The sequence below is a fragment of the Mauremys reevesii genome, linkage group 18 (assembly GCF_016161935.1).
Source record: "Mauremys reevesii isolate NIE-2019 linkage group 18, ASM1616193v1, whole genome shotgun sequence".
NCBI lineage: Eukaryota > Metazoa > Chordata > Testudines > Geoemydidae > Mauremys > Mauremys reevesii.
In genome coordinates this window covers 5,554,566-5,577,074 of record NC_052640.1, presented here as the reverse complement: position 1 = coordinate 5,577,074, position 22,509 = coordinate 5,554,566, and the positions used below count along the sequence as shown (strand labels likewise).

At 48.7% G+C, this 22,509-nt stretch overlaps 2 protein-coding genes across 19 annotated transcripts in view; one reads left to right on the top strand and one right to left on the bottom strand.

Annotated features, from left to right (window-relative positions):
• Window positions 1-11,137, top strand: part of SH2B3 (SH2B adaptor protein 3) — a 93,487-nt gene extending 82,350 nt beyond the window's left edge. For all 3 annotated transcript variants that reach the window (XM_039504969.1, XM_039504970.1, XM_039504971.1), the window contains exons 5-8: window positions 2,466-2,560; window positions 4,076-4,290; window positions 5,051-5,222; window positions 9,334-11,137. In XM_039504969.1, coding sequence (XP_039360903.1) covers window positions 2,466-2,560; window positions 4,076-4,290; window positions 5,051-5,222; window positions 9,334-9,638 — 787 coding nt within the window. In that variant the 3' untranslated portion in view covers window positions 9,639-11,137. The remainder of the gene's footprint in view (window positions 1-2,465; window positions 2,561-4,075; window positions 4,291-5,050; window positions 5,223-9,333) is intronic.
• A 6,405-nt stretch (window positions 11,138-17,542) lies between these two features.
• Window positions 17,543-22,509, bottom strand: part of ATXN2 (ataxin 2) — an 84,055-nt gene continuing 79,088 nt past the window's right edge. For 15 of the 16 annotated variants that reach the window (XM_039504665.1, XM_039504669.1, XM_039504660.1 and 12 more), the window contains 2 exons: window positions 19,009-19,177; window positions 17,543-18,178 (listed from right to left, as the gene is read on the bottom strand). In XM_039504665.1, the coding sequence (XP_039360599.1) occupies window positions 18,150-18,178; window positions 19,009-19,177 (198 nt within the window). In that variant the 3' untranslated portion in view covers window positions 17,543-18,149. The remainder of the gene's footprint in view (window positions 18,179-19,008; window positions 19,178-22,509) is intronic. The other variant, XM_039504666.1, reaches the window with a different exon arrangement.

Genomic DNA, 22,509 nt, shown 5'->3' with positions numbered 1-22,509 from the left:
ACCATCTCCCCTCATAGGCTCTTCCTCCCACGGGCACGTGGCTCTGCTCCCCCCATGGACACACTCACCCCTCAGGCTGCCAGGCCCTGCTCTGCATGTGTGGCTGGCGGTTTCCCAGGCCGAGCTCACCCCTGTGGGTCCCACGAGCCTGGGCCTTGCTGTGGACTGAGGGCGGGGGGCGCGGGCTTCCCCCCGTCCTGACCCACTGCCTGGGAATTGGGCTCTGCCGGTGATGGCCGGGTTCCCTTGGGCTAGTGGTGAGCCAGCCCAGCCATGCTGGGCCAGACGCATCCCTGGTGTGAGTCACCTGGGCTGGGGAACTATACTGAGGAGTAATTGGGCCCTAGCCCTGAGCCAGATGGAAGGACTCAGCAGGGCCTGGCGGGGAGCCCCGAAGCCTGGCTTGTGCTGCCGCGCTCCGTGAGCCTGGTCTCTGCCCTTTGCTGGGCCTCGAGCTCCGGGACTGTGGTTCCCTGGCTCGTGGCGGGGAGCTGCCAGCCTGTGTTCCCAAAGCGCCCGGAAGGGGCTGGCTGGCGTGATTCCCAAATCCCTGCTTGGAAGGCCAGGGGAGAAGGGGGGCCTGGCTCCGAGGGGCACTGGGTTGGCACAGCGAGGTGGCAGTGCCGCTCCCTGGGGAGGAAGCGCCGGAAGCCCCGGCTATCGCCCAGTCCTGCGAGCAAGGCGCTTCCTGTTATTGAAATACCCTGTGGCGTGTCAGGGCCGAGCCCTGTTGTGATTTACGAAGCGCTCTGCTTCCCCGGTCCCTGCTGTGCTCCTTGTTCCCATGACTTAGGGCAGGGGGTCGGCAACCTTTCAGAAGTGGTGGGCCGAGTCTTCGCTTACTCACGTCAACGTAAGGGTTCGCAGGCCGGTAATACATTTTAACGTTTTTTAGAAGGTCTCTCTCTGTAAGTCTATATTATATAACTAAACTATTGTCGTATGGAAAGTAAACAAGGTTTTCAAAATGTTTAAGAAGCTTAATTTAAAATTAAATTAAAATGCTGATCTTACAACGCCGGCCCGCTCAGCCCGCTGCCGGCCTGGAGTTCCGTTCACCTAGTTTGGCAGCGGGCTGACAGCTGGGACCCCAGACCGGGGGGTGAAGGTGGGACTGTGTGAGTGGGGGGGTGCAGGAGCTCCTGTCTGGTGCTCAGCGTGGGGGTGGGGAGGTGGGGTGCAAGAGTCAGAGCCCCGGGTGTGGCGGGGCTGGGGATGTGTAGCGGGGTGCAGGGGTCAGGGCAGAGGGCTGGAGGTACGTCGGGGGGTGCAGGGGTCAGGGCAGAGGGCTGGGTGTGTGGGGGGGTCAGGGGTCAGGGCAGAGGGCTGGAGGTACATCGGGGGGTGCAGGAGTCAGGGCAGAGGGCTGGGTGTGTGGGGGGGTCAGGGCAGAGGGCTGGGGTGCTCACAGCAGGGGGCTGGAGGGGAGATGCCCCGATTCCACCCCTTTCCCCAGGGGCCCATCCCCACCTCTTCTCTGCCTCCTCTGCGGAGCAGCAAGCAAGCTGTGGCTCCGCTCCCCCTCCCCCTTGCAAGGGCGATCAGCTGATCGGGGGCAGATAGAGGGAGTGGGCAGGGGAGGGGCAGGAAAGCACCACGCTGGGGGAAGAAGTGGGGGAGGGGCGAGCTTGGCTGCCTCCTGCCACCACAGGAGAGAGCGATGGGCCGGGGGGGGGGGGGGGAAGGGGAGGCTGAGGGGGGCCGGGCCCCCAGCAGGCAGCAGCGTGCCATTAAAAATCGGCTCGCGTGGCGCAGGTGGCCGAGCCCTGACTTAGAGCCCCCCCGTCCACCTCCAACACCGTCCTTTCTCTCCTCTCCTGAGCATCCCCATCTACCGCCTGAAGGCACTTCACACAGGTGGAGACAGATGGGGAAACTGAGGCAGCAAGCGGGGCTGTGACCTGCCCATGGTCACAGGACATTTCTGGGGAGAGAGAGAGAGAGAGAGAGAGAGTGTGTGTGTGTTTAAAATCACACATCTCGCACTCTCCCTCCTGTTACTAGTGAGGCCTGCGACTCTAGCGGGGTGGGGGGTGGGGTGTTGCAGCTCTTTGCTGGGTTTTCCCCGGCTCTGCTGTGTGTTTCCTTTGGGCAGGCTGGCCGATGGCCCGGGCCCTGCAGCCGGTTGAGAGTGTTGCTCACGCTGGCTCTGGGAACGCGCCTGCAGTAGGACCCCATGGTGCTGCAGCCCCGCAGTGTTTAGAAACTTGTTTCCCTCGGATTTTTTTTTTAATTCATAAAAACACTTGGAATTTCCCAACATTTCATATCCTCACGAGCCCTGAATTTTGGGCAGCGGCTGAGCTGTCACGTTCCCGTCCAGGCAGTCTCTCTGCCTGGCACGTTTGCACAAAGGGAGCTGTGTTTCTCCTGTTCGCCCTGGTGCTTTGCCGAGTGGAGCAGCCGGTTCTCCACCTGGGTTCGGCGGCGGAAGCTGTGACATCCTTCCTGTGTCTTCCTGGCAGGTCCGGGGGAGCCGATGTAGAGCTGCTCTCAGGCCAGCACTCTGACACCGTGGCGTCCAGCCCTGCCACTGGCAGCACCGACTCCCTTACCCAAGGTGAGTGCCCTGCATGGGAGAGTCCCTGATGGCTAAGGGCTAACAGAGCAGACAGGGAGCAGACGGACCTTTACCAGCCTGCAGCAGTCCTGGGGATCCCAGCCATGCTCGAAAGGCTCCAGGGGACACCACTTGCAGGGGTGTCTAGTGCCAGTCACCCAGGGAGTGTCTCCGGTGGGTTGGGGCAGAGGTGGCTCCTACCTGAGAGAGCTGGTGCTGAAGCCCAGCGAGGAGCCCCAGGAAACTAGCCAAGATCTCTGATTGGAGAGCGAAAGAGGAACAACCAGCCCAGGGCAGCAACTGGAGCACTAGCCTAGAGAAGAATTACACAGCTTCTGGGGCAGGAGAACTGCTGATCTGGGGCTTGATCCTGCGAAGGACTCAGCACTCTTAAACTCCCCTGGATCTGGGAGGGAGCTAAGCACCCTTGGGCCCCTGCAGAGCAGGATTCTGAGAGTTTCCTGCTCTGCTCACCTGTCCCTGCAAGAAACGTGCTCCCAATCCTCTGCCAAGACACTACTTATCAGGCGCTGACACACAAAGCTGATTCACAGCACCGTGCCAGTGGCGTTCTCCCCTAAGGGGAGGCTGAGGTGGGAGGGGCCGATTAGCACGCTGCTTTTGCCTTCTTTCCAGGCAAGAGATTAAATCTGAACCATGGCGTCCAGAACCGTTCTGGAGCTGACGGCAGCTGCTTTGGGAAGTGGGGGGTGAGTGGAGGGAGAGCGTGAGATTCGCTCCTGCTCCAACCCTGAAACGTCAGGCTGGTGCCTGTGTTTCCTGGAAAGAGGAACTAGGGTTGCCTGGGTCTCAGGTTGAGTTGACAGGAAACAAGGGTTTTACTGATCGTTTGAACGCTGCGTTTCAGTGTCACACAGCTCCCTCTGTGCTGTTGGCGAAGGCCGGTACCGCAAGGCGAAGGACCTGGAGTAAATCAGGCGCTGGCTAAAGCAGAAGTGGCCAGTGACTGATTCAAAGCTAAAGCGTGCAGGGTGCTGGGGGAGCCTGTCACACAGCATGTTGGGGGCGAGGGGGGGGGGGCACTGGCCTCTGTCACTAAGGCACATGACGCACAGTAATGATGTGAGATGGCAGCTAAGCAGGGATGTGGCGAGGGGAACGAGGCGTCAGGCGGGCCTAGCGCCTGCCAGATCCGTGGGGTCAGGGCTGCTCATGTTCTCATTGTCACCAGTTGGGCTTTTGCTGTTTGACCGGCTCAGGATGGTTTATTGGCTACAAGTCCTGCCCAAGCTGTGCCAGGTGCTTTCCAGAGAGCAACAAAGTAGGAGCCCTGCCCTGCCCTGCTGAGTGGGGATTTCAAGGCGCTGGTCCCACGGGGTGGGGGTGGGCAGCCTGCCAGGGAATGGCACAGCTGGGCCCACTTGGGCTGTGGCCAAGGCTTCAGCTTTCCCAGAGCCCCTCAGCCCTGCTCAGGGTTTGGCCTATGGGTGGCAGCGTTTCTCCCACCGGGCCTGTCCCCACGGCCGTGCCTCTAATGCTCTTCTCCCTCCCCAGGCGCTATGCACTGTGGGCAGCCAGAGCCGTCCTGCCAGAAAACCGACCAGTTCCTCTCGTCCTACCCCTGGTTCCACGGCCCCATTTCGCGTGTCAAAGCCGCCCAGCTCGTGCAGCTGCGGGGGCTGGAAGGCCACGGGGTTTTCCTTGTTCGACAGAGCGAAACCCGCAGGGGCGAATACGTCCTCACCTTCAATTTCCAAGGAAGAGCGAAGGTAGGGCCTGTGCGGGGGGAGGTGCGGGAGGCGCCAGCCCTGCTTTTCTGCTCAGGGTTTCCTCCCTCTGGTCGACTCGCCGGACACCTGAGCCCTCCCCACGCAGACCGCTGCCATTCAGAGAGGGGCCTGGACCCCCCCTGGCACAGCCCCCTCTCCCTGCTGAGCCAGCGTTCCTCCGGAGAGCACCAGCCGTGGTATTGGGCAGCCTTGTTTCTAACGCGCCCCGGGTCAAGGCTCCCGCGTGTCTTTGGGCTGTTCTACCCTGGGGGTGTCTGACTCCAACACCCCTGGCCCAAGACCCAGAGGCAGGGCAATTTCCAGGTCCCTCCTGAGCTCCAGTGTTCGGCCTGTGTCCCTTGCGGAAGGCTCTGAACAGCCATAGACCTGCCTGCAGAAGCCTTCCCCACTAGCGGCTGGCTCGGAGCCCCTGGGGAAACATGGCTGCTCCTGCCCCTGGCCTGCCATCCCCTCATGGCAGGAGACAATCCCACCCCTCCCAGCACAGGACGTAACCTGACCAAGGCCAGGCTGGTCCGACTCTTGGGGTGAGGGAAGGAAAGAACCCGCCTCTGCCAAGGAAAGTAAACCCCGAGGTTGCAAACCGGTTGTGTTTGGCTCAAGGGACCTGCTCCCGGTGACACAGCTGGGGCTCAAGTCTGCTGCCCGTGCCCAGCCACCAGCCTCTGGCCCCAGCTCGCTGCCGCTCCCCCTGCCCAGCCGAGCCAGCAGCTTTGTAACGCGTCCGTCTCCCTCGCAGCACCTGCGGCTCTCGCTGACCGAGCGGGGGCAGTGCCGGGTGCAGCACCTGCGCTTCCCCTCCATCCTGGACATGCTGCACCACTTCCAGCGGTGCCCCATCCCTCTGGAGTGCGGCGCGGCCTGCGACGTCAAGCTCTCCAGCTACGTGGTGGTCATCCCGTCGCCCCAAGGTATGAGGGGGCAGGGGGGCTACGTGTGCACGTCCCAGAGGGGGAAGTTTGTCTCTTCCCACCCCCATCGCCCCACTGGAGAGCAGCTGCCCCCCACCGGCCCCATCCCTGGCTCCAGGCACGGCTGCAGTTGGCAGCTGCTGCGCCCCCGCTCTGAGAAGCTGCCAGCCCCTCCTCTCTGCACGCCCCTGGGGCCGGCTGGCCTCACCCATGTTCCAACCAGCCAACGCTGCTCGGACCGTCCGGTCTGTTAATTGAGCCAAAGCATTAGACCGTGGCTTAATTAATTATTGTATTAATCCCAAGCCCGGCCTAGAGTAGCTGCTGGAGCCCACCTGAGGCCTGCGGCCACGCTAAGACCACAGGGTTAGCGTTCCACATGGCCCATAATGATCAGGCAGACCCCCCGCCGCTACCTTAGTTCCTCAGCAGAGCCGGCAGCCAGGTGCCCAGTGGATGGCTCGCAGGCGTCAAAGGTGGATCCTGGCCCCCTTGGGCCAGGGCTGTGGGCCTGTTGGACTGTTGGCTAAACTAAATTAGCCCACAGGCCTATCCTGGCACTCCCCTCCCTTTCCCCCAGCGCTCAGCAGCTGGTGCCACTGCCTAGCAACACCATGCGCCTTGCTGCTGTCATCCGTGCATTGTGCTGGACACGCTTCCCCAGGAGGGAAGCGATTCTGGCAGGAGCTCACACATTGCCCTCGAATGAGGAGAGAGCTGATAACACCAGGTATTTTTTCTCTCAAGTGTCAATGGTAGAGCCTCCGTTTACAGGCGCCTCTATGTTGACCCTTTAGTTTCCCAGCCTAGTGTCTATCAGCAGTGCTTTTCCTCTTCGTCCTAAGAGCAAAAATCTGTGCCAACCACCCAGTCTCCCCTCACACCTCTGGTGTGACATGTGGCCAGGCCAGGCCAAGCCAGCGGGATTCCTGAAGCAGCTGTCTGGCCGCCTGCTGCAGTGGGCATTACCCCGCTGGGCTCTGCAATCACAGAAGCCGTTCAGCACAGGCTTGAATGTAGGAGCCTCAGGTTCCAGGTGCAGCATCTGGCTCTGCTGGCTGCTTCTGCTCTCGCCTGACTTAAAGCAACTTGTGAAAGATGTTTTTACCGTTCCCTCCCCTCCCCCTTTGAAAGGGGTGAGGTGGTGTTTAGAGGAGGTGCAGAGCCTTTCAGTTCTACACTTTAATTGCATTGCAGGGGTCACTACAGACTAATTACATGCCAGGTTATTTAAACTTCAGCACTGCTTCTGCGCTTGGTTTATGGAGGAAATGCAGTTAATGGCCTGCCTCTCCATGCAGCCTGCAGCGGGCCCCAGGCCAGCTAGCTCTGCTTGCACAGCTTTGTGCAGTGGCAGACGCTTCCCTCGTCGCCCCTGGGCCGTGAGGTCAGTGGGGTTACACTGCCCTAGTGCAGGTGCGGCAGCCCAGTAGCTGTGATTTTACGAGTTCCACTGAGCGCAGTCCAAAGGGGGGAGCTCTAGCTAACTTCCTCCTGGGGGTTCGGTGGAGGTGGGTAGACTGCAAGGAGTGCTGCCTTGTGACCCCCAAGTGGTTAGAGAGGCATGTTCCTGCTCGAATGGTTTTCGATTGGATAGAACAAAACTCCAAAGAGCCCCTGGCACTTTCACTCAGTTGCCTTATGATCAAGCGTTGGAGAGTCAGATGACGGGGGTGGGGGAGGGCGGGAAGCAGAACTGCACACTGCCATGGAAGGAAAGGGGTAGGAGCCCAGTTTAGCGCTGTGTCCTGAACTCGCCTCCTCTTTCTGTACATTTTAAAACCATGGTCAGGTAACACAGTGTGGCTGAAATCTTAAGGGCCCAGCTGCCCCCTAGAGTCACAGAAATGGGCTGGAAGGGATCATGGAGTGCAGCCCCCTGGGCTGAGGCAGGACCAAGTAACCCTCAACCATCCCAGACAGGTGTTTATCCAGCCTGTTCATAAAAGTGTGGAAGTAGAGCAAGAGCTGACAGGGATTTGAATGTAAACAGTTACCTCTGTTAGCCAGAGTTAGGCTAGCTATAATCCTAATACCGTGAGGTTTGCAAAAGCAAGAATTGGGTAAGGCGAGTGGAAAAAACACTGTGTAAGAAGTTGCTGCGACCGTGTGTCAATAAGGTGAAGTGCAGACTAGCGTCTAAATGGAAGTGAGAAAAATAAGATATCAAAATGGCCTATATATAAACAAAATGCAGCTGTTGCTTATTATTATATGTAACAAAAAGTATAAATGCTTCTGGTAATTGTTTACCTGTAGAAAGACCTGCCAGGAGGGGAAAACCCTGTGTCCTAGCACACTCTCTCCCTCTATGCAATTGCTTAAAATAATAAAGTATCTGACTTTGCTGCACCCAACCAAAAGGTGAGAACTAAGTTTTTCTCTGACGAAAGCCTGCAGTGATGTAGATCCCACCGTCACCCTGGTAACTTGCTCCACTACTTAATGAGCTTTATCCGTAGAAAGTTTTTCCTCGTTTCTAAGCCAGTTACCTCTTGTTCTGTCTTCAGTGGACATGGCGAACAATTAACCACTGTGCTCTTTAACCATGCTGTGGTGTGAAGCCAACTTTGATGAGCACAGACCTTTCAGATGCTGGAGCCTCTAGCTCTGGCAAAGGGAATACGAATTTGCAGGGAAAGAGTAGATAGAACTGAACTGAAGCAGGAGGTAATTCAGGCCTCAGGTGATAAGGGGAGGAGTATGGGCCAGGCCCCAAGAGGCCTGCTGAAAGTCAGGTCCTAGGTTCCTAGAGGGAGCTCTCCCCTGAAGAGTTTACTCCCTCCCTTTGGTAGCTATGGGCTCTGCCATCAAACATGAGTAAAGCTGCCACTGCATTCCTAGAGCTGGTGCCGGTAGCTGGTCACTGAGTGGGTAGCAAGAGGAGAGAGAATCATAGAAGATGAGGGTTGGAAGAGACTTCAGGCCCAACCCTAAATCATCCCAGCCAGGGCTTTGTCAAGCCGGGCCTTAAAAACCTCTAAGGAAGGAGATTCCACCACCTCCCTAGGTAACCCATTCCAGTGCTTCACCACCCTCCTCCTGAAAAAGTTTTTCCTAATATCCAACCTAAACCTCCCCCACTGCAACTTGAGACCATTACTCCTTGTTCTGTCATCTGCCATGGCTGAGAACAGCCGAGCTCCATCCTCGTTGGAACCCCCCTTCAGGCAGTTGAAGGCTGCTCTCAAATCCCCCCTCACGCTTCTCTTCTGCAGACTAAATAAGCCCAGTTCCCTCCTGCATTCAGCAGGAGTGACTGGCAGCAGCCTGTTAGCTGACTGATCGCACTGACTCCTTGGGCCAGACAGGTGCAGCAAGGCCTGGGAGCCTGTATTCAGAGCAGGAAGTGCCTCTGCAGATAGAAAAAGCTTGAAAGTCACCCTGTGTCTGTTTCCTCTTTCTAAAAGAGAAGCTGCTCTAACCACTGGCCACAGGGGCGGCTCAGCCTGTTTCCCATGGCCGGCTCATGGAGATCTGATTCAGAACAGGCTGTTCTAGGAGTTCGGACAAACTCTGCGTGGAACGGGTCACCTGAGGTGGAGCGCAGCAGCGCCACCTCCAGGCTTTGGAGCTGTAGGCTGCAGCTTCAACGCCTCTGCCAACCAGCATGGGCTGAGCAGGAGCAGTCCCGGATGCTTTTGGTGGCACAGACACCTTAGGGGGAGGCACCCCCCCATCTGTACATTGCACCAAGGAGAGCTTTACCCAACCTTCCTAAGGAGAGCCAGTCTGAAGGCTGCTCTGCCTCTGCAGCCAGCTCTTTAGTACAGAGCAGCTCTCTGTCCCAGACCCCTGCTGCTTCCTTGGCCAACGGGGGGAGTAGGAGCTGCCATGAGCAGGGAGAGGCAGCCAGAGAGAGAGGGTGGACAGGGTAACCATAGACCTTCTCTGGTGCCGTCACCCTCCCTCTGACCCCCCCCCCCCCACGGCATTAGATAACTGGCCAAGGTACATGCAGGATCAAGGGCTAGGTGCTTAGGAAGGACCCAGGAGAAAGGTAAGTTTCCTCAGCTGTGGTCTTAAGCCAACAGGGCTTGGGTTTCTCTTAGGATCCTGCCCATACCCTGGCCAGTTATCTAATGCTTGGATTTCTCCCCTCTCCCTGTAGGTTTGGGCTCAAGCAACACCATCTTGCTCCCGTTCTCCGTCCCTAATTGGAGCTCCGAACTCAACCTTACCCCCCTCAGTCCCTCCAGCTGCCCCCGGCTACACATGACAGACGACATTCACCACAGTTCTCAGCCAGAACAGATCTTCCACCTGGTGCCTTCTCCAGAAGAACTGGCCAACAGCCTCCGAGACAGCGAGGTGGCCGTCGTGCACTCCAGCCGGCAGCGAGACTCTGACTACGAGCTGGATTCCCCTGGCCGGGGCCACCTTCGGGCTATTGACAATCAATACACACCACTCTGACACGATGTGGGGGAGGGGTGCAAACCACGCACTTTGGCTTGGAGCCCTGTTAGGGAACTTCTGTTATCGAGTTTGGGAAGTATATGAAAAGAATGTAATTTGGGATTTATTGTTTTTGGTAAGGGAGGGGGTAAGATATATAAATTGTTCACGCCACTATGGGTGTGATCCCTCTATTAGGCCTGTTAAAGGGCCTGTTTTACATATTAAAGCTTTCTTATGACTGTTTACACGTCGTTCCTGTTAACATGCTAGGCTCTCTGCCCTTTAGGCTAATATCTCACTTAGTCTCTGTCACAGGAGCTTTTGGTCTTCGCTGCCCTTTTTGACATGACCGAGCCCAGAAAAGAAACCAGAAGATTCCATTACAGCCACATAATTGGACAAAAATGGATTTGAAGTTCTTTGTGACAAGTTACTGATCTGGGCTGTGCATAAGCAAAGAAAAGTCACTTTGTGATGGCCAAGGAATGTGCTGCAGTTGCATAAGTCATAGTTCCATGTTTCAAACAGAGCAGTAGCCTTATCGCTAACCTAAGAGTTCATTCGTTACTTTTGGATATGGAGAGTTCGGGCTTTACCTTAAATCACGTTAGCATTTAAAAAAACAAAACAAACCGTGGAGCCATTGAAGTCACAGCTACAGCCATGGGCAAAGGAAATGCTTACATCTATTAGTCACGATTAAAAAGTGAACACTAACTTCCTCCTATTAATATAGGCTTAACGTAACTGATCAGAGGACAAAAGAGAAGACTGACATCTTGTCATAGCCTTGGCGTAAAACTTCCTTTCTGCTGTGGAAATCTTTTAGGCACAAGTCTAGAGTTCAGCAAAAGTTTTTTTCCAAATATGTTACCTCAGGTTGGTTCGTCAAAGCAGGAAGGGTGTTGATAACCAGCCACTGTTGCTTGCATTTAAAAAAACAACTCTTTAAATACTAGATCATATTTTGTTAAGTAAAGCTATGCAAATACAACTCCCCTGAGTGTCATGGTTTTCCAGCCAGATTGGGTGTAACCTTTTCTCCCCAATATTCCCCTTGCCTGTAGGTCTTAGGAAAAGCACTTTGACTGTTGGGGTTTTGACAGCGGTTTTGCTATTTATGGAGAAGCAACATGATCCCCTTCGGTGGAACAAAGTTACCCAAAAGGGAGGGGGGGTGCACTAATGACCCTTCTCATACCTTATTGTGACTAGGGTTAGACTTTGGCATTTCCTCAGTTAGAATTACAGTTACAGGAGATGTGACATATTTGCCTTGTGCTTCTTTACTGAGAGACAGGTCTGTGCAGAGCTGTGTGTTAGGAGTTAAGATTTATAGATTCACAAGCAGTAAATAGGTAATTTCACTAACCCCTAAAATTGTCACTAGACCCAACCTCTTTTCAAGGTAAAGCACTTCAGTTACGCCAGAGTTGAGCCACACCAGAAGGGGCTCTATGGTAGAAGAGACTCTCTGGAATGTGGCTTAAGGGAGCAACGCTTAAAAAAAAAAACAAAAAAAACCATTCAACTTAAAAAGCCCCTTTGTCTGAATTTTGTACACCCAGTATGTGTCTTCCTGTAATTGTAAGTTCGTAAAAGATGCTGTTCCCTCTAGATCACTTTCGTGCATTTGACAGCACTTTGTCAAGTCAGTGTCTCCCTTCATGGAAAGGCCCTTAAATTTTGGCCATAGAATTAAGTTCTATATACAGAACGGAGAGGGGTAACTAGTGGTGTTCCCCAAGGGTCAGTCCTAGGACCAATCCTATTCAATTTATTCATAAATGATCTGGAGAAAGGGGTAAACAGTGAGGTGGCAAAGTTTGCAGATGATACTAAACACCAAAGCAGATTGTGAAGAACTTCAAAAAGATCTCACAAAACTAAGTGATTGGGCAACAAAATGGCAAATGAAATTTAATGTGGATAAATGTAAAGTAATGCACATTGGAAAAAATAACCCCAACTATACATACAACATGATGGGGGCTAATTTAGCTACAACGAGTCAGGAAAAAGATCTTGGAGTTATCGTGGATAGTTCTCTGAAGATGTCCACGCAGTGTGCAGAGGCGGTCAAAAAAGCAAACAGGATGTTAGGAATCATTAAAAAGGGGATAGAGAATAAGACTGAGAATATATTATTGCCCTTATATAAATCCATGGTATGCCCACATCTCGAATACTGTATACAGATGTGGTCTCCTCACCTCAAAAAAGATATTCTAGCACTAGAAAAGGTTCAGAAAAGAGCAACTAAAATGATTAGGGGTTTAGAGAGGATCCCATATGAGGAAAGATTAAAGAGGCTAGGACTCTTCAGTTTGGAAAAGAGGAGACTAAGGGGGGACATGATAGAAGTATATAAAATCATGAGTGATGTTGAGAAAGTGGATAAGGAAAAGTTATTTACTTATTCCCATAATACAAGAACTAGGGGTCACCAAATGAAATTAATAGGCAGCAGGTTTAAAACAAATAAAAGGAAGTTCTTCTTCACACAGCGCACAGTCAACTTGTGGAACTCCTTACCTGAGGAGGTTGTGAAGGCTAGGACTATAACAATGTTTAAAAGGGGACTGGATAAATTCATGGTGGCTAAGTCCATAAATGGCTATTAGCCAGGATGGGTAAGAATGGTGTCCCTAGCCTCTGTTCGTCAGAGGATGGAGATGGATGGCAGGAGAGAGATCACTTGATCATTGCCTGTTAGGTTCACTCCCTCAGGGGCACCTGGCATTGGCCACTGTCGGTAGACAGATACTGGGCTAGATGGACCTTTGGTCTGACCCGGTACGGCCTTTCTTATGTTCTTAAATGGGACCAAGATTTCTGCACCATCAGAAACTGGAATTCTGCCATCTCCATTTTTTATATTCAAGTGGCCAGTGCCCTTATCCTCACCAAACACATTTCTAATGCACGAGCAGACTGCAAGGGACAGGAAAACCAAGACATTCTCAACTTCATCCCAGCTTTGCAAAAGAAGCTGCTGAAGCACCCATCAATCTCTGTTCCCCCACTTTTGTCTTGGGACTTCTCCGAGGCAAGGTATTTCTCAAGCCCAGAGTGATAGGCTATAGTATACTAGGGCTCCTTTACACTCAGTAAGCGGAGCTAGCTACAGGATGGTTTCTGCCAAACAATTCACTCCCCTCCATCTCTGACAAACTGAGTCTACTTATAAGCCCATAGGATAGCTTCTCAGTTGGAGTAAATTGTCCATTGCCCCCGGGTGACTTCAGCAGAGCTCTGACACACCACCAGCCAAGGATCTGCCCCTTGGCCTTTTAAAAAAATGAGGTTCAAGAACTAAATAGAAGAATGATGTGGAAGATGGCTACTTCTCTCTGCAACCCTTAGGAAGTGCTTGTTTTATAGGCTAAACCTTGCTTCAAAGCCATCATCAGCATTTCCCACTGACCACTAACCAACCTGCACTTTTGGCAGGCGTGGCTGTGACAGAACGGGGTGTGAAGGCGGAATGCTCATCATAGCTCTCATGCCTGTTGGTAAACAAAGCACCCAGGCTGCTTCTGGGTTGAGATTTTTGGCCTAAGTCTTATTGTTTAAGTGCCAGCAACCAAACATACACATATTTGGAATTAGGTTGAATTGCTAGGGCCTTCTTTCTGGACTAAATGGAACTTTTTTTTCTTATTTAATACAATATACACCAAGTTGGTAGTCATTCATTCAGTGCTCCTGTGCAAACAAATTCAAGCGCGTGACTATAAGTTCCTTCTTCTGGTACCTAGTTGGAAGGTTGTTCTGATTATTCACCAAAGTTGCAGTTGTTTCCTTCTAGAATTTCACTGTCAAGTTAGCCAAAACTCGCGAGAATCTTGATAATCCAGATTGAAAGGCTGGCAGACCACTCCAGTTCACTGCTGAAGGGGATTGTGTATGGAATCTGAAGAATTGTACACTGACCGCTAACACACAACAGAATGACTGTTCACCACCTCCAGCCTTCCCCAGCAGTGTTTGGCCCATCTCATTCCTTTCCTTCTCCAGCCAAAGGTCTAACTTTCCCTAACTGGGCAAATATTCTTCCAGTCCTTCCCTGTGTTGCTCCAACAGAGCCTCTCATCTCCCCCTCACTTTGGTGTTGGGTCCTAAAACCAATTATACAATAATTGCAGGGTCAGTTCTTTAATCTATTTTCCCAGGTCGTGGGAAGCTGAACTTCTCAGAATTCCATCCCTGCTAAAAAGTAGTTGGCTTGTGATACATTTCCAAGTCTGACTTAGTTTCCCTTCCTCTTCTGTACTGCCAGGACTATTTCATAACTCACTCAGTACACACAATGCCCTCGTAGAAACCTGGGGACAAAACATTAAGTCCTTGAAACATACGCAACTTCAAAGTAATTATATGGACTTCTCTAAGATCTTTTTGCCGAGTAACTAGTGAAGGTGTGTGGCATGTTTCAACATTGACTTTTATTGTAAGATTTTTTTATATTTAAAAGCACATTAAATAACATCTTGTAGGCCAAGGAATTAGCTGCATTTATGAAGTGTTCTCAAGACAGTTGCTTTCAATAGTCACAGTCTTAGCAGGATGGAAAGGCAAAGGGCGACACTGAACTTTTGCATGTCTCACCTTAGCAGCTGAGCAGTTGCCTTCTCCCCAGGACTACTGGATACCAGGGAACACTGCCAGCAAGCTGCCTGCTTTGACCTAGGTTCTCAGCCCCTGCTAGAGTCTCAGGATCCAGAGAAGGGGCACACAAAATTAAAACTGATTGGTTCCAAAGTCTTACCTCTGAGGCTGACTGATTGAAAACTGCTTGTCTAAGGGCTGGCACCGTAAAGGAGACCAGCATTTCTGGTCTTCCACGGCAATAACAGGTGGCTGGGCAAGTGAAACGTTTCTTTTTTCATAGCAGCCTTAGGGCTGCACTCCACAGTGAAGATGAAACAGTATGTAGGGCCTCAACTCGCTCAGCCTCTTGCCAGGCAGAGGCCTGGTTTAGCAGGTCACTGTGATAGAGGCTACTGACTGCCGAAACAGAAACAGAGCCCTCCCACCCCCAACTCTACACCCCCTTATTCGTATGAAAAGCCTTACTTGCTATTTGCTGACAAACGGGCACTGCCTACAGGCAACTCTCGCATGTCCTCCTGGTAGACAGGCCGTGCAGGAGAAGTTTGTGTTATCACTATGAAGTACCATTCCGGTCTAGCTCACTGAATGGGCCAACCCCACAGGGAAAGGCTAACCCAGCGTGTAAGAACAGGGTACCTAAAACACCGACAGCAACCTCATTGATCCTTCTGCTTCAAGGCTGCGTTCCACAGCGAAGCTTTGAAGAAAAGGTCCAGATCCAGCAGAGGAAGCATCAAAGCCAACATCAAAGAATTAAGGCAGCCTAGTCTGTGCCACCGTGATGCAATATTGACTGACTGTTGATATTCCTTGGACCACAGAAAACTGTCAGTTTAGAGCCAATGTGGTTTTACTTTACTATGCATATAAGGCCTTTCAGTCTTGACTTACAATAGTTTGAGTACAATATTCCATATTTCAACGTAAAAGCTTGTTGTATGAGAACAGGACGTTATCTTAGCCAGCACATGCCCACAGCGTAAGAGTTCAGAGTGCATTCTATCGTTCACTGCCTTTTTATCCCATAGGCAAATTAAGGCCAACAAGGGTTTTGTTGGAATCAAGTGCATTTATTTCAAAGCTCTACTTTTCATCAACAGAATTCTTGTATAGTAGATTTTCTATGTATTGTTTCTGTATGTACTGTACAAGTAACTTATTCTTGAATAATGCAATTTTGCTATAATGTACAAATCAGCTCTTAAATAAATTGTTTTTAGAATCTGTTTGTTCTTATATTAATACTTTTAGCCTAATTTTTTCCAGAAGCTCTCACTGACTTGCCAGATATTGGACTAATAGCTGCTAGAGTACAAGAGCCCTCCCTCCTCACTTTTAGAAATGAAAGTTACATGAATGTATGGTGGTGGTGTAGCCATGTTGGTTCCAGGATATGAGAGAGCCAAGGTGGGTGAGGTCTTGTCTGGCTCACTTCTGTTGGTGAGCCAGACAAGTAGAGCCATGTGTGGATACAGCATTTGTATATGCATCAGATCCGCCAACATGGTCCACAGATAGCGGCAGATATCAAACGGATATCCGCAAATTTGCAGGTCTCTAGAGACAAGCTTTTGAGCATATCTCATCCAGTGCACTAAATGCCCCAACAACAATTATGTGGCTGAAACCAAACAATCACTGCACTCTTGAATGAACTCACACAGGAAAATGATAAAAGACAAAAACATCACATCACCGGTGGGTGAACACTTTTCACAAAACGATCACTCTGTATCTGACCTTTCAGTCTTCCTCCTCAAAGGAAACCTGCACAACACTTTCTAAAGATGAGCCTGGGAGCTTAAATTCATATCTTTGCTAGACACTAAAAATCATGGACTGAAAAGAGACACTGGATTTATGGCTTATTACGACCATCTGTAACCCACTAAGCCACTTCCTCTCTTCCCTGTAAGTGGAGGGCCCCATCACCTTGAATGGTCCCTTGAAATCATAGAATCATAGATTATTATGGTTGGAAGGGACCTCAGGAGATCATCTAGTCCAACCCCCTGCTCAAAGCAGGACCAACCTATGTTAACTACTTATGCTAAACAATCTGTTTCATCTTGTATTTAGCTGTGATACTGCAGGTAAGTTGCCCAGACCTGAAGAACAGCTCTGTATAAGCTCGAAAGCTTGTCTCTCTTGCCAACAGAAGTTGGGCCAACAAAAGATGATATCTCCCCCACCTTGTCTCCCAGTTACATGAATGTTTGCTAACCTACTTCAACAAGCTATGCTGTGTTCTTTATTAAGAGTATTTGATGAACAGAAGTACAAGGCATATTTACTCACTTGGTTGAGTAAGATACACCATTAGTATTTAATGGTTTCATGCCCCCTACTTCCTGTCAGAATTTCTTCTGTAGAGCAGTGACATTTTCATTGTACGGTGTCCATATAGTGGATTGATTTACAAGACTAGCTATACTATTTAGCCTCATCTTGCACTGAGCCATGGTATACTTTGCCAGCTATATTTAATATGTACATATTTACACGAACACATTATTAACCCACCTTTGAAGTGCAACAACTGGTTTGTACCTTAATAGGTCACTGTTTTTCTCCTCCTATCCATTAACTTTTGGTTAGCAGATGTAAGTATGCCCCATAAGGAACAGCAGTGAAGACCACCATACATTTTATGGACATGGGCTGAGGTAGCTCACGTTCACATGAAATTCATGCACTTTTCTTCTAGTCTTTTTCTATAATTCTATCTCACATTTTGCCCATCACTACTGCAGCTTTTTCTTGCTCAGCCTGACAAATAGCTTCCCCAAACACCAACAAACACGACTGACCTTTGCATCATCTCTTCTGCCCCAAGCATCAAGACTTCCCATTCTGCTTCTTTCAGAAGATGCTACGTTGTGGACCGAAGCTACCGCAGTTGAATCTAGAGAGCTAAGAACATAAGAACGGCCATACTGGGTCAGACCAAAGGTCCATCTAGCCCGGTATCCTGTCTTTCAACAGTGGCCAATGCCAGGTGCCCCAGAGGGAATGAACAGAACAGGGAATCATCAAGTGATCCATCCCCTGTTGCCTATTCCCAGCTTCTGGCAAACAGAGGCATTTAAAGTAGGATACTTTGACTGAAATAATATGTATGGTAAATTGATAGTTGTACTAAACCTCATGTCTTGCATAGAAAAACATGTCAAAGGTTTGACATCAAAGACTATTTAAATTTCATAATGCCAAATCAATTTTACCTGACATTAAATTGGACAGAATCTTATTAAAGCTAGAGAAGCAAGTATGGCAAGAGTAACACACACACACCAGATTGATCAGTTTTTAAAACTTTTTTTATTTTTTAATTTTTTTTAAAGTTTTTATTTTATATTATCTACAAAGTAAAAGTTTTCTTAACTTAAAAGTTACATCACTGTCTTGCAATAGTGATCACTTCATCAAACGTGATTTATAAATAATAATCCATCAGTTTGACGATTAGAATTTTTTTTTACTGAACCTGTTTCAAGTTTATTAGACGTAAAAGGGATCTCCGAGTCTTGATTTTTAGTGATAATAGCAGCAAGAATCACTTGTGTTACTTCTTTTGCTAGCTGATGAGTTCATAACTTTGAAGGGTCATTAAAAAATAAATAACTTCCAGTTTTCAGCAAGCAGAGTTTGGGCACCTGCAGGACTCTGATACAGTGTATGGAATTATGGAATAACCCACAAGTTCCCACATGCCTCTACTCAGTCCGAATCTCTCCCACTGCAAGATGAACTGTTAGCATTCCTATTGGATGTTACAAGAAATCAAAATTTTTTTTTTAAACAAAATAAATGAAATTCTAGTTTTCTGTGCTTCCAGTTGGCAGAAGCAGTGGAAGGAAGGTATTTGGCCTACAAAAGGTATCCAGCCTTTGTTACTCCAGATCAGCCTTACAACTGCTGTTGGTGGTGGGCTTGTACTGCAAAAAAACAAAACAAAACAAACAAGAGTGCAGGTGTAAATAGCAGATTGAGAAGCCACACAACAACGTGCTAGTTATTCAAATCACAGGATAACTATTTAGCTCAAGTCTGTAAAAAAACCCTGCATTGAAATGTCCTTTGGCTGTTTTTCTACCTAAACCCTAAGAAAGCAACATTTATTTTCCCCACCCATTCCACACCACACAAAACCAGGTATTAGTTCACGGTACAAGTTCACACCCTGCTTTGGGGAAAAACAGTATTTGAGACACCTAGGTAAGAGTTACATTTAAAGAGCAACAAAACAAGTAGGGCCTGCTTTTCCCAAGCAACAGTACTGCAAAATGTCGCTCTTGGGATAAAAAGTCAACTTCAAACTGCCATCTGCCTTCAGCCATTAGTTGCCAGGAATACTCATATCCCTGGAACAATCTTTTTACAACTATCCTCAAGACACTTTATATATGTTACATGTACAAAACTTGGATCATTACACCATAAGCCACCTAGATATTCTATCCCCCAAGACAAGGGTAGGCGGATATTGTCCTACACACATTGAAGTCTGCATAATATGTTTCAGCCATACAGAAATAAAGTCTTTGCTAACTGAGTTCATCTTGTATGCATTCCAAGTTCACAATTGGAGCACCCAAATACAAATACTAACTGCAGAAATACTGTCTGCCGCCTTCAGCAGTTTGCCTCTGTAACAGGACATCTTACAGTTTTTTGTTTCTAACCCAAACCTGGCCCATAACTGTTTTGCTCACTAATTTGACCTGGCTCAGTTAAGGTGCAGGTCTCACACGCACACACTCCTCACCTGAAGGGTGCGTCATATAGGGGAAATGTGTTGTTGTCGAGACTGGAATGGGCTGTAGTGCACTTTGAGCGATGGCGGCTTGGGGACCACCAGGTGGCTGTGTCGTCATTAGCATCATTGGAGCATGGGCAGTTGGGTGAGAAGGAACCATTCCTGACTGTACATGAGCCTGAAACAAAGAGCTCTTTAGTATAATGGTCACAAGGAGGCAACACTCCTGGCCACATGCCTAGCAAAGATTCCTCCAACTGTAATAGTAAATCCTGAGATTTACTTCATTTTAAGTAGATTGGCTAGAATGTGCACATAGGGAGTAAGTTTGAGATTTTAAAACACGAAGTGTCAAATCCTTATTCTTGGCTTTGCTGACATCTCCTCCTCAGTTTGGGCAGGAGCTCATTGCTGACTAAGAGCATTGGTAAAGGATACTTTCGGAATATTATTTTAAAAAACCTGTAGATGTTTTGTTAAGAATTGAGAAGCATTTCCTATGCAGAGAATGAATTGGACACTGCACACAAATAATAGGCCCTTATATAGGCCTTTACATACATGAGAAGAGCCGCCATCCCCTTCTCAGTACCTCATATGAACGCATGGTTATAAAGAGGAAGGAAAAGCATGAAGCAAAGGCAAAGATTTCTACATTTTCCCCCAGCAAAAGTCCCCAACGTAAACTTCACCCCTCAATGAACTGAACTTGGTTTCTCACCTCTCTACAATTCCCAATTTCATCACGTTCACCTGTCCTAGATGCCCATTGTCTCTCCAATGTCCAGTCTCTCTCTCTAGCTATATTGGCTCCCACATAAACAGTTGAAAATTAGTAATATCCCCCTTCATTCCACTATGTAATGCTGCTAGCTCAGATTTGTTCTATTTTCAGTTAAGCTCACAATATCACAGTTCTTGTGTACTGAAAGCGTTCATAATTAATCCCCAAGGGAAAAATGAGATCCATCTGTCTCACTGCTTGTCTCCTCAGTTGGTAGGGAAACTCCTTTCACTTGTTAGTAACGCTTCCTGACAGGAGGCAGGCAGAGGGACTATCAATCTCGAGCAGTAATTTCTCAATTACAAGATGACCCTCAAAAACCAGACAGCATTTAACACTGTCCATGTTTAGATTCAAACTAGTTTTCAAAAGAAAATTGGTTTTGCCCATTTTAGTTGTGTTTTAAGTGAACTGGCAGAGGAAACTCAGATGCCAGACACCACTCCAGACAGTAGCAGGCACTGGCTGACTTCAGACTCATTCAAGTTAGATGTGCAGAAAGGGCAAAGTTCCCATGTGGCTAAACCCTGCAACTCTTTCCATAGGCACTACTTTTGCTGCATCACTGTCAGCCTTAATCAGACTGGCATTTGATTAACGGAACTCCTCAAGTTGTAATATAGCTTCCAAGAAGCCCCTGAAGGCATGAGAACTAACTCCCAAATCATACTAAGACCCTGGTTGTGCTCAACAGCCATGCCTTCCAAACCTCATGCATTACATTCCTCATGAACACCAGCACTGTTGCTTTGACCAAGCAATGCTATTATAACCATAGCAGCCATGCTCAATACAGACATGCAGATACGATTTTTTTGCCATGGTAATGAAGCTTTGCAAAGCTTGATGCGTAGGTGCTGACTTTTGTAACATGCTCAGAGTTTCGTGAGTCAAGGATTCAATTAGCATCGAGTTACTGATTGTCTTTAAAATGAAATTAATTTAATCCCTTGGTGTGGGCACGTCTGGAATTCCCACCATAAAGTGATAATGAATTTCATGATAGAATTTAGCATTAGGAAATCCCTATCTCTGGTGCTTCGGGATTATTATTTGTTTTTCCTGTAAGCAGTTGCGGTAGCCATTTCATAAGAGATTTTTAGATCAATGAAGCTATCATTCCTTCACTAGAGGCTTATGGGGCACTTCCCCGGCCTGAGAAACCATCTGGGACTTTGTCAATCTTTTGAGATGTCCATGCCTGTTGTTTTTATGTCTGTGAAACCAACAGCACAGATCAGAGATATAGAAGACTGGATTGTGCTCATTAAAAATATCAGAGACTTTAACAGTCATTTAGTTAATTCTGCACTACAATAAGCTTCTTATTTACTCTAGTAGTTTTTTGTGAATCCCACAAAGCAAAAAAGGAGCCAGTAAGAGTAAAGAATTAACTTCCATTTACGGAAAGCGTGCTGGCACACAGGTATGCAATTGTCAGTTACACTTCAGTACAGTTCACCTAGTCCTTTCCATCATGGAAGTGAAATGATTACCTCTGCTTTTGAGGTTTGGTGCTCTAGGTGTCTATATAGCAGTCACTTAAAATTAGGCACATCTGAGGGTCCAAATGCAGGACCTTACAAGGACCCCAAAAGAACTACAAAATCTAGTCAGATACAGAACTACCAAGCTAAAACAGATCAATATCCCACCTACACCAATATCCTGTTTGAGGCAATGGCCAGATGCTTCAGGGGAAGATAAAAGGCCTATAACTAGTTGGCTAAAGAAAGTCAGTTGGGAGTTCCTTCACAAAACAAGAGCAAGGCAATGGGAGACTCTGAAATTAAAAAGTTATACATTTAGAATGGGTAAAAGGAAATTTGGTAAAAACAACTTTTTTTCCACATCTCCTAATTAACTTGAACAGAGACTGTCCCAGAGATTGTGTGAAAGATTTTAGCAGAATTCAGAAAAGGATTAGACTCCTTTTGGATTAACAAGATCTTGAGTTACACTAGCCAGGGTAACATGCAAAGGGAGTATCGACCCTTCTGATTTAAGGCATAAACCAACCACTAACTGCCTGGGGTTAGGAAGAAATATCCACAGGAATGATCCTGCTTAACTGTCCATTCTTTGATGTACCCTTATGTTTCCACTAATCTCTGTTTTCTAAATTACATAGTGCCAATCTCTGTTGCAGTGCCTCCTGCAGTGGTCTCTCCACACCTCTAATCACATTCACTGCCCTTCCCTGGGCCTTTTTCTATTTTTTTCCATACAGGTTTTGAAGTGGGGTGACCAGAACTGAAAACAGTATTCAAGATCAGCCCATTGCAGACCACTGAGATGTCCCCCGTATCCTCAATGGCAGTTTAATTGACAACCCATCGATGTACATGGTTATTCTCTTTCCTTCCCACCTCATTTTAACCTTTTCTGATGTTCTTCATAATCCTCTCAGGAGTTTTCAAGCACCCCTGAGTATTTCTCATTGAATAGACTTTTTATAAAGATTTGGCTTTGCATTCAAATGTGTTAACAAAATACCTTTTCCAAAGCTCTAAGTGGAGCCCCACAGTAGCTATTTTAGACGAAGTGGTGTAGCAAGATTCTTGAGCACCTGTGGCGCCTCCAGACTGCTAAATTAACGGCACTGTGCAAACAGAAACCTAAGCAACACAGAAAATAGTCGGCCAAGAGAAATGATGTAAAAAGAGGCCACTACCCCATGCGAAGGCGAGATCTTTGAGGCAATAGGACATTCAGTCTTTGGAAGG